The following is an 11,676-nucleotide window of genomic DNA, read 5'->3' as shown; positions in this document are numbered from 1 at the left end:
TGAAGAACCAGCCACGAATGACTTCATGGAGCGTTCCTCCGATCAAGCAACTGATTGGACAACTGATGGGGCTGTTTAGAAGTCCCCGTTGCAGGCTTCAGAAATCGTCGCACCCTAACTCTTACTGGCCCACAGTGCGAGCTACGGAGAGAAGCATCGCGTGCGAGCTGAATAAAGGCATGTACGAATGTTTCAGTTTAGCCAGTCATTGAAATGCGCACGTTAGTTGCATTCGTAGATTTACCAATTGCTGATGCGTATGCATATGTACAAAAATTTATCTCTGGTTTGTTTTCTGACGCGGTCACATTCGAGCTTTAATAGTTCGCATTTTCACCCTGTCTTCGTGCTCTCGTTATTTCCAGAATAACTGAATAGATAGCATGATGAATGCGAAAATTCTAATGAGATAAACACGCCTGATTACACCAAAGCATGAAAGTACCATTGAAATAATGGACAGTAAACTGCGCGCGTTTCCGTGATGTTCAGGAACTTCGCAGGGCGCATGCATGTGCGCCTAAAGATAAACTTTTGTACGAAATGTGTAATAGTGTAATACTTTAACACAGACACAGAATGTCTGCCTCGCTGCTTTTGTTTTATTATTTTTCATTGCTACCGATCTGGCAATCATGGTACTAATCCTATATGTATCCACTGCGCCAAAGTAAATTTTTCGCCATTTAAATCGATTCGTTCAAAACACCTAAGGGCAGCTCGACTGCGACAGAATTTCGGTGTTCTGGCTCAAATTCTAGTAGGACAATCTGAGTTGGAACCCTATCTAAAGTTTCTGAGAAGAATCCAGAAGATGTAACACACTGATTTATGGTAGCAAAACTCCGCGATGCCGCTTTTTTTTTTTTTTTGGCTACTGAACATCCGAGTGGCTCATGAACCCACGACAGCAGGAACTGAAAGGTGATGGTGATAAGACTTTATTAAAATATGAACGGGTCATCGGCCTACTAAGAGTCGGGGTACCAGGACGAGCTCCAAAGGGCCAGTTTTGACGGATTTCTCCTCCACACTTCTACACCCTGCGGAGAACGCTCGATCCTTCAACAAATGCGCACAACTCTCTTGCATCACTGTCGGCCTACGCTGAGGGACGGATCCGCTCCTCGAGGCTGGTCACTTGCCACCGATCCTTTCGTCGGAGGGCTGCATGCTTGGGGGCGCTCTCGGAGCACGGAAGATAAATACGTTGTAATGTGCAATATAAGAACTTCCACTTCAACCCATCGCGGATGACGTTGCGGGCTTGTCCACTTCCTGATGTGGTGCACGCATGATGATGATGACGATGAACACGCAGTTAATAGCTTGCTAAGGTAGTTGGTTTGGGCGAGGTGGTGAAGCGTGATCTGCGTATTGCGCACACCAGCACAAGACAAAGAAAAGGAATGGCGCAAGCGAAGCAGCACTGTCTTGTCCTCATGCGCGACGTGCGCGGAATAACAACCACAAAAAAAAAAGAACCGATCACAACGTGGTGCTGATAAGTTCAGGTCGTCTTCGGGCGCTATTGATACCAGCTTCGATGGCCATGCTGTAGAACACCGATGAATTGTCAGACAACAGACGTGGCACGGTGTCGAATTCTCTGACCTTGCCGTCCTCCAAGACGAGTATTCTGCAAATAAACAAGTTCCTCGTATTGGATGCTGTGTGAGGGAATATGTAAAAAATGGAAAACAGTGCCGCTCAAAAGAATGTAAAAGCACACAAACTACTACCTTTCAACAATACCAGCGTTCTTGCAGTAGAATTCGCCGACAATGATGCCTCTTATTCAGGCACGAGCGAAAAAGAAATGGCTGCACAAGAGTGTGGATTTGACGTTCCTCAAATGAGTCCTCGATGGCTAGTCTGAATAAAGCAGTCGACACCCAGCAACATTCGTTGCCGTTGAGAAGGTCATTTAGGGAAATGTTACAGTTATCTTTCTCGCATTCCGAAACCAAAAGTGAACACACATTCTTCGCACACACAAAGTTTAGCTTTCCCGTATTCGGCTACGCCGTCCAAGAAGCTAACAAAATTAAATGATTTAGCGCGAAAGCCTGACACTGACTGCTCAAGACTGCTGTTTACACTGTCTCGCATTTTTTTGGCAACAACCACCCCCCTCCACCCCCCCCCCCCCAAAAAAAAGAAAGCACTCATGTTTCCTTTGTGTCATCTAATCAGAGCTCGTTATTTCTGTGCCTTTCATTTCAAGAGAAGAGTAGGAGAGATAGGGTAGGGAGGAGGTACAAAGGTCGATGGTCTCTCATTCGTCACCTTCAATGACAACTCACTATAAGTAGCTCCATAGAGTAAACCGATCACGGAAAAACTGTAATGAAACTCAGCGTGCATTTGCAGGCAAGTTGAGAATGAAGCCTCAAACAAAACAAACACCAAACATGGGGTTCAACGTATCCGTCACACCTAGAGCTATTGCAGTACATCCAACGTCAGGCTGTTCGAATCATTGCTCACAGACGATACTATGCACCTGCTTCATCAATTTACCGAAAGCTTAAACAGTTACCCTTGACTAAACTCATTGCATTTAACCTATAGGCAGTATGGATTAGCGTCTAAATTGCCAATCCTAATGTTTTGGCCATTATAGACACTGTACAGATAATTTGTCCTAATACATCTAGATTCGTCAGCCCAATTATATTCTTCATCAAAGGGTTCGCATCAATTCTGGGAAGCGTAACTGTGAGAGCATCAGCCTTAAAATCTGGGAATAACTCGGAATACTACGGGGATAGACGAAGAATTGCGTAATAGAAAAAAAGAACACTGACATGGGCTCTTGACCTATTCTTGTCTTGGCTATGCATCGTACACTTTCTTTACTTTTGGTTCCACAGCCCTTTTGTATATATCGCAACGACCCTCCGCCGCCCCCCCCCCCCCCTCACCCTCTCCGCGGACCGCATCGCTCTTTCGACGACCCCATCCAGTATCATGGTCACACAATGGGACTTTAGATAAAACTTCCCTTTTGCAGAGTGACTGACGTTGCAATAACGCGGTGTCTATAACAACTAGTTTTGTCACACCTATGGTGACTCTAGTATCGAGACTCAAATGAGTGGTTGGGGAGTGGCTTCGCGCCGTTGGCGTCTTACCGGTCATAGTCGAGGACGGTGTGTAGACGGTGCGCGATGGTGAAGAGCGTACACTGCGCAAAGGCGTCCCTCAGCGCCACCTGGATGAGCTGGTCGGTGTCCCCGTCCATCTGCGACGTAGCCTCGTCGAGGAGAAGGATCTTCGTTCCGCGAAGCAAAGCCCGCGCAAGGCACACCAGCTGCCGTTGGCCCACGCTGCAACCGATGCGCCACGCAGTCAGACGACATTGAAACTTGGCTGGAAAAGCTGACTCCAGAGATGGTAATATCAAAGGAACAGGAACTCTGAGGCGCAGGATCATAAAGCCTGGGTGTCTATGCTTCGAAACTCTACCACAGAAAGGGGTGCCTCTGTTGAGTGATTACGTTTTATAATGCTCCAAACTAACACAGGCAATTAGAGATGCCTAAATGTGGGGCTCCGGATAATTTTCAGACGGCTGTGATCCTCTCGCGTTCAGCTAAAATACACGCGGTCGTTTTTTTCAGTTCCGCTCTCATTGTATTGCAACCTGCGCGGCCGGTAAAGGGACGCGCGGAATTGTGCTTGGCCTTGTGCTACCTACCCTCGTCAAGAATAAAAGATGCTAATTAAAATGAAAGAACTGGGGAAGTTATACTATCCGAGGCACTCACATTCACAGTTAATTATCGTTGATCAAAAAGACAAGAAGAAAGAGTTATTTTAAAAGTATGACAATAAAGAGTTCTAGAAAACTAAGCGGAAAGCTTAAATATCAGACCACTAACCATATTCTCGTCAAGGTCTGTTTGAGAGTTTGCTATGCGCAGCTTTTTGCCGGCCCTGCGACCGGCATTCTGGCAACGCTGTCACTGGTTGATCGCATGTCCGAGGGAAAGTATGTTTTCCATCCTCGTCTGTATACTCGCCTTAAGTTGCTGCCTCCATCTGCCGTCTCCAGAAGCAGCCCCTTGGGGTCACTCGAGACGACCTTCGCCAAGTGGGCTCGCTCTAGGCACTGCCAAATTTCCCTGTCAGAATGCGAGTTTGTGGGGTCCAAGTTCATCCGGAGCGTTCCCCTCACCAAGCTGGGATCCTGAATGTTCATAAACGCAGCCGCTTAACAACGCCAACACACACAATTTCAACGCATGTTTTACACGGCCTTCTATCAATGTGGCTTGCTCCAATCTATACCACTATCAAAAAAATTCAAGAACAAATTAAAATTTATTCTCATGTTTCGAGCCCGTGCAAAGTGCGTTATCCGCACCGAAACAAAATTTTGGACACGTGAGTGGTGTTTTGTATGTTTGCTTTCTCTCACTTTCATACATTTACACCTTTGCTCTTACATCTATGAATGCGGTTTGTGAACTAAGCATTGCCTTGTTAAACAGAAAGCTGTTTATATATATATATATATATATATATATATATATATATATATATATATATATATATACATGAAGAGTTATATTATTTTCCGCATATTGTGAAGATATTGCTGAAATGCCCGAAAACAGAAAAAAATATATGTTCTTTCATTATTAAGCCTGGCTTGCAATATAAGTTTGCGGGTGAATATATATTATATTAGGTAAATATAATGGAGCACGTATCGAGCAACAGAAAGCTGTATAGGAAGTTTTTCATGTTGTGCTACAATGTTTTATTGACACCTTTAATCTAACTGTAATATTCGGGAACTTCATTAATTACTTAGGATTAATTATAGAATTAGGCGGAATGCAAAAAAGAATCTGAGTACCTACAACAAGCGACGGCAAACATCACCTTGGTTCTGTCGAGCTATGTGGTTTTTGCATACTTTTAAATTTGGTGCATGATAGCTGGGACGCCTTGTATAGCACCAATATATACATACATACATACATATATATATATATATATATATATATATATATATATATATATATATATATATATATATATGCGATCCCTGGCCTTCTCTTCAAACTCGATTTCGTATACTGACAGTCCATACATTCTAAACATCTATGCTTCTCTCCAGAGACGCTCCTACTATATTTTTATTCGAAAACCAACTGCATTTTATTATTATGAGTAGTGTATTGAAACGTATGCAATTGTCGCCTTCATTGTTACCAGCGAGTGCAACAGCCGTATGTCGCAGCTGCATTTGTTTTGTTTTCGGAAGACGGCACACTGAGCGCGGCTATAATGCGGTGGCGCAAGGCACGAAAACTTATTGCGACATATCACGTGTTGGGCCGACTTTCTTGGCTTCAGTGTCGTTACGTCATACTCTTTCCTAGTTATTAACTAGCGCACTTTCTCCGTTAGGTCACCTGAGGTATGACGGTAATGCTTCGCCGCAGTTTCCGGAGAGGCACTCCGGCTATGTCCACGCTGTCGATCAGGATGCGGCCCTCCGACGCTCTGAGCATGCGCAGTAGGGCGAGCACCAGCGAAGACTTGCCGGCACCCGTGCGTCCCACAACACCGATCTGGAATTAAGGAATGAAAAAGTTTACGTTACCACTTCGGTACAATTCCTCTACGACGGAAAATATTTATCCCGTCGCAGCGAGTCGTTCGAAACACTAGCCCGACCTGTTATCTGCATGAATGACACCCAGCTTATTGCGATATATCATAATGAAACAGTATGAACAAGGTTGAACACAAAAATACGAGCCTTCAGAGGTTTCATTTGATTGCAGTTAGCTCTTCAACAATGTGCCGCATGTAGTAAATCGGCGAAATAAAAAAACCTGTGGAGTTCACGCCACTTTCGTAATTTTCCCCCTTGTGAGAAAGCAGCTGCTGGCGCTACTTTTAAATATAGCGTTATAGAATAATGTTACTTCGCGGCTTATTACGCTTTGGGACATATTCTTACATTTCATGTGCAACATAAGCTTTACTAAGCCATCAGTAAAAACCACAAATGAAAAAAGTTCTAACATGGATTCGCAATGAACCGACTTCTGTCCTGCCTGCCGAAACGAGCAAGCATCGTTTAGAGCGCATCTCTTAATGGCCCGTTCCTGCGGCAAGCGGTGGCGTCGGCGTAACCGAGCGAAAGATCACAACAGCGAAAGATGAAAGAGTGAACGCGCTGTTGGAGATGAAAGACGCGAGCTGCGAACGGCGGAAAGTAGACTCCGTTCCATACGTAGCAGTCAAAGCTCTGGAAGCTATGCGAGAAGTTCGGTCAAGAAAAGCTATCACTCCGCGCGTTCCGCTTACGTTTCGCTGAGCGTTGCGTCTGCGCTATGCTGTGCGCCACTAGCGTTCGCGCGCGCTAGCACGCACGTGGGGCTCCTCGCGACGGGTTGGAAATAAAAAAACCCGAAGAGAACAACAAAATACAAATTGTACAACACAGCGCATTAGTAGCCGTATACCAGAGTATGCGGTTGTTTCTAAGGATTAAAACTTGTTTCATTCAATAGTGAGCCTATATAAAAAAACAGTTGCGCACAATTGCGGTAAAAAAAAAAATGGCTGTGGCTTAGCTAAGGTTAAGCCCAGGATGCGAAGCATACTAGCCTTTATTTTAGTTGTTGAACCACTGTTTAGCCTGGTGAACTGCTGTTGCTTGGCTATATTTGGTTCGGCTAGACGAAGAAACAACTCATGCAGGCGAGCGCACGAGCTGAAACCCGGCTATGTAGCTACGCGGCCGCAAGCGAGCGCACGAGTTGAGCCTCCCTTTTGCAGCTGTTATGACGTCATATGGTAGCTACGCGGCCGCGCGCGGCGCAGCAAGGAAGAGCGTGGTTGTGCGGCTAGTATGCTTCGCATAAAAACAGTCCACTATATCTAAGTGCGAACGAAGCCACTGCAAGATATCTCTCTATATCCTCCACAGCGTTTACTGATATGTATGGAACGGAGTATAATGAAAGGGGTCCCATGCAAGTGACGTGTGCGCGGGAAACTGGTTTCATGCAAACCCGCCCGATCGCTCAATGCGTACTCCTATCTGGTCCCAAACTCGTTTCGTGCTATCGTCTGCTCGCGTCGGCTCTTGCTGGCGCTCGTTTTGTTTGCTCGGTTTGGTCTCGTTCGCGTTTATTTCCATTGCTACGGTTTGCGATTGTTTTGTAATCTGATTGCATGCGCGACGCAAATTGTTTAGTACTTTCTAAAAGCCAAGCGACCCGTGATTACACTGGAACCTTCAACGAGTCGCGTACAAAAACCGACGTGCTTGACCCCCATATCGGACTTTGGACGACTGCCGACTCTGCTACATATCTCTCTGAAATTATTTGCCTCAATATATCGCGAAATGCACGTATAGAATAATGCGCTCAAATTCGGCATTCTGGATTATCGCAATGGTCGGTGAAATTTTTTTTTCGTAGGTGGTAAAGAACATTTCGACATTAAAGTGACAGAATAGAAACTTTCATATGAAGCGGGGACCTTGGTTTCAAGCACCATTTCCTGGCCGTAAGCAAAACCTGGATTCACGTTTCGCGCAAGTTACGCTTCTAGCACAAAACCATGGAATCTTGAAGAAAATAGGAACTACAAAAGAAGAAATGAGTTATGGTCGTAAGACGATTGTAGAACAATGTAGAAAAGGTTTGCTCGGGCCCAAAGATCAAAGCGTGTAGATTTTTGCCAAGTTTAACTGCAAGGGAAGCAAAATGCACAGACATAGATGAATGTGGCTCCAGTTCGGAAATGCCATTAAAAACGCGGTGTCGCCGCTTACGCAAGGTGCATTAAGCGTTCACTAAATGAGGAACTAGTACCAGAGCTAACGATGCTTATTTCACCTTCAAGAGAGCGTATACTGACGGACATATTTTAATTAGATGTATCTCGCTTTCAAGTTCGTGCTTGAGATCGATTCAGATCATCGATGCCATCATGCTTAATTGACCGTTTCTAGGTGGACCATCGCTACTAAGAACCACTAGGCTCGGCCATTACTTGTGAGGAAGACCACTTGGGAATGCCAATTGCCAATAACAAACCTATCGCCGAGGACTATTTCAGGCATAGTTAAGACGCTCATGTGGCTTTTGGTTTCTGAATTACCACCACCTCTTATATATCTCAACGCATGACGGCAATGAGACTCTGCACGCATGCATAATAATTGCGAGTTTTTGCGCCATTACCTTCCATACATAGCTGAAAATGATCAATTTGCGAAGTCACAAGTCCTTTTCAAGCCACAAGGACGAATTTTAGGCAAATCCACCTTCCACTCGTCATTCGCATGCCGGCTTCACCGCCACACTTGTAGCTGCTGTAGACACTGGCGCCGCAGGTCCCTCTTGTAGTTTTTGTAGGAATCTATGTCATCAGGGCCAATATGACGTAAAGAGTCCTTCCGCTCGAGTCCATGCAACTCGTATCACACACCGTGAACGGCCGGCTGATCACGCTGATAACGTAGGCGGAGCAGCACTCGGACAATCCACCGCGGTAGCCCTGTGGCTACGACGTTGTGCTGCTGGGCTCGAGGTCACTGGTTGGATCGCAGCTTCCCCTGCCGAATTTCGATGGGGCGTGAAATGCAAAAACGCTCGTGTGCTTATATTTTAGGGGACGTTAAAGATCTCCAGCTGGTCAAAATTAATCCCGAGTTCCCCCACCCCTGATATGATGCTGCGTGCCTCAGCATCATATCGCGGTTTTAGCACGCAGTATATGAATTTAAATTTTATTGAGATATCAATTATATGGACCCTCCAAACGCATTTCTATCCTAGCGTCGCCGTCGCCGTGAGGTTCCGTATAAAGTCGAAGGGCAATAAAACCGCCGCTGCTGTATGTGCGAGTGAAAGCGTGCGAGGGTGAGCCGGGCACAGTTTCACGCACGAAAGGGAGGAAGGCGAGGAGGAAGCGCGCCGTCTTCCATCGCGCGCAAGGCTTCGGGAGGGAGGTAGGGAGGAGGGAGGAGCGTTCTACTCCGACAGGGCTGGGCAGCCGCGCGCGCCCGCCCGGGCCACTTTATCTTGAAAGCCACCTGTGACGGGCACGGAGTCCGCCGTGCGCTGCGTTTTCGAGGTTTAGCTCGCGTGCTGTTATTGGGGTTTAGCGCGCGTTGATGGGACAGGCAGCGCTAAGGTCAATTCGCTCACTGCTGCTGCCGCGCTTCCTCGCTCCAGCGTTTTGACAGCGAGTTTCCGCGGTCATCGCGTGAGATGTGGTCATGTTTGCATATCCGCGTGTGACACCGTGCTTATTATTAACATAGTGAACATATCTTTACAAGTTTAACCGGCCGATAAAACTACTATCCTTACTTCGATAGCTGTCCAGTAATTTGCTATCACAATCAAGGCTTCGTCTTTCGGGGGAAACTGCGACATTTTTTAACAATAGGATCACTGAAGAAGCGCGAAAAAGAATGGCATTGGAATACAATAGTCGTATTATCCCAATCCTGGTGTCCATCTTTAGCGAGACAGATACGGTATTTTCCGCAGGTCACGACTGTGCGACCAGCCTCAACAAACGATGTTAAATTACTTCGAAAGTTTTACAGCTTTCTCCAGCAAGTGTAGCAAGTTTAACGGTTGTTACTGGAAAGAATGATTTTTCGACGCAATTTAAGTGAACTTTGTTACATAGTCAGCAAGATGAGTAGTGGGGTAGGCTACTTGATAACACTTACCTTCTCCTTAGGATTCACAACCAACGTGACACCATTGAGAACGTTAGGCAGGACGCCGGGCCGGTAGGATGCCGAGTAGTTTTGGAACTCAACCTTGCCTTCGCTGGGCCAGCTTAACAGGGCCTTGTCAGCTGCGGCCCTCTGCTCTTCGCCCCACGTAGGCGGCAGGTCGTCCTGTGCAACAGACCGGCCAGAGCTGATGGCTACATAGGAATAAACTAAAACAAGCGATGAAACCCTCACGACGAATACTGCCAGTAAGGACCTGGGACTAGCATGATTCCTCTGAGACAACGACTGCAGTTTTCACGCGACGCTATAGGAATGGGACGTATTCCGAGCGTTCACCAAGTCCCAATGGGTAAAACAACTTACTTGCGTATTGTCAAATGGTTCTCGATTCGAAACTTCCTCCACTCCACCGAATTGACTACAACGCCACCTCTCGGCTGAAGACGCTACTCTTATGAACTGCAGGAAGGTGGGTGGGGGAGTTGCGGTTACAGAAGCGCAACGACCATTTTCGTCGAGTGGTGATGCTATCATCTATTTTCTTTGCCTAAGTTGGCTCGACGGAGGAATACGGAAGCTAGGCTCAGAGCTAGAGGTGAATAGCATTGCTGCGAGTAGTTCACGATGTGGTACTGTTTTCGGCGCCAGCGCATGCTACAGCAATTTATTATGCGGTATTTAGTGTTTTAAGCGGGAAGATTTTTGGTATGTCCGCCAACGCTGTATGCGCAAGCCATACCTCTGGTGGAAGCTCGGTGTACTCGACGCAGCGCTCAAAAGAGACGACCATTTGCAGCACGTTGAACAGCATCACGCACAGTGTCATCAGCGATAAAGGAACCTGCGAGTCACATAAAAAAGTAATCAAATGTTTTCTTATTTCAATCGGATTCCATTTTTTTTATCAGCCAGAAATTCTGGGGACACTTTACTAGCCGACACGCACTATTAACGGGACTTGAGCCGGTGCTGATCGGAACTCGATTCAACGCCAGGAGATGCCTGTATTCCGGGAATAAATACATATACCAAGCCAAGGCATTCCTATTACCAGTGTATCTTTAAACTGTTGCAGAAAGTGTGATGCAAGCGTTTTGTGATTATCTGGCGCGGGAACGCAGACGTACGGCAGGGACAAGAACAGCTCCGATCGCTGGATGCATGACATCAGCTGCCACGAAATACTGCTTATGCCTCAATGACGCAAGTTGTCGTCGCAAAGAAAAACAAATACGAGCGTTACTTCTAATTGATTTATCGATATATTTTGGGAGCGGAAAGAAGAACTTAAGTGCTTTATTTTGCGCGGTCACATAAACACTTAAGTACGATGCCACAGTACACTATCAAGCAAGCCTAAACTAGCGCGTGTCATATAAGATCGTCTGTCTTCCCTTACCCCTTCCCCAGTTCAGGGGTAGCACACTGGATATTTACCTTCCGGTTAACCTTTTCGCCTTTCGCATCTCATTTATATATACCTCTCTCTACAAGATCGCCGTCTATGAAAGAAGAGAGAATGGCAGAAGAGCAAGCACAACAATCCAGCACGCTTGCACACCGAGGTAGCCGAGCTCAGCGCCAGGCCGAGACTGCTGGGGTCCGGTCCGTCAGGTCCGGCGAACACCGTGTTGGCCAGGAGCGTGCACATGACGACCACGAACCCCGACGTCGACGTGAGCGTGCGCGTGAACCGGTACGCGGTTCCGAAGCTCGAGTAGCCGCGCATGGTCTCGTCCGTGAGGCGGCAGAAGTGTCTCCGGAACCGGTCGGCCACGCCGTACGTTCGCACGCTGCTCAGCGCGTCGACGGTCTCGGTGACGTGTTGGAGCATGCGAGATATTGCCACGCTCTCGGAGAAGCGGGCGCAGTGCGAAGCCTTTACGGCCAGGTTCTGCGGGGGAACAATGAGAAATTGTCCTGCGTTACGC

The 11,676-nt window shown here is 46.8% G+C and overlaps 2 protein-coding genes across 2 annotated transcripts in view; one reads left to right on the top strand and one right to left on the bottom strand.

Moving 5' to 3' along the window:
• LOC129383703 (uncharacterized) overlaps window positions 1–195 on the top strand; it is a 19,127-nt gene extending 18,932 nt beyond the window's left edge. The window contains exon 8 of the mRNA XM_055068372.1: window positions 1–195. This exon is cut by the window's left edge and continues 141 nt beyond it. Coding sequence (XP_054924347.1) covers window positions 1–79 — 79 coding nt within the window. The 3' untranslated portion in view covers window positions 80–195.
• A 723-nt stretch (window positions 196–918) lies between these two features.
• LOC126527159 (ATP-binding cassette sub-family C member 2-like) overlaps window positions 919–11,676 on the bottom strand; it is a 31,058-nt gene continuing 20,300 nt past the window's right edge. The window contains exons 14-20 of the mRNA XM_050174911.2: window positions 11,307–11,639; window positions 10,485–10,586; window positions 9,734–9,907; window positions 5,433–5,591; window positions 4,029–4,195; window positions 3,138–3,332; window positions 919–1,639 (exon numbers count right to left, since the gene is read on the bottom strand). Of these exons, the coding sequence (XP_050030868.2) occupies window positions 1,489–1,639; window positions 3,138–3,332; window positions 4,029–4,195; window positions 5,433–5,591; window positions 9,734–9,907; window positions 10,485–10,586; window positions 11,307–11,639 (1,281 nt within the window). The 3' untranslated portion in view covers window positions 919–1,488. The remainder of the gene's footprint in view (window positions 1,640–3,137; window positions 3,333–4,028; window positions 4,196–5,432; window positions 5,592–9,733; window positions 9,908–10,484; window positions 10,587–11,306; window positions 11,640–11,676) is intronic.

The sequence above is a fragment of the Dermacentor andersoni genome, chromosome 9, assembly GCF_023375885.2.
Source record: "Dermacentor andersoni chromosome 9, qqDerAnde1_hic_scaffold, whole genome shotgun sequence".
Lineage (NCBI taxonomy): Eukaryota > Metazoa > Arthropoda > Arachnida > Ixodida > Ixodidae > Dermacentor > Dermacentor andersoni.
Note: the sequence above shows the minus strand (reverse complement) of the source record. Positions and strands in the feature narration are given on the sequence as shown.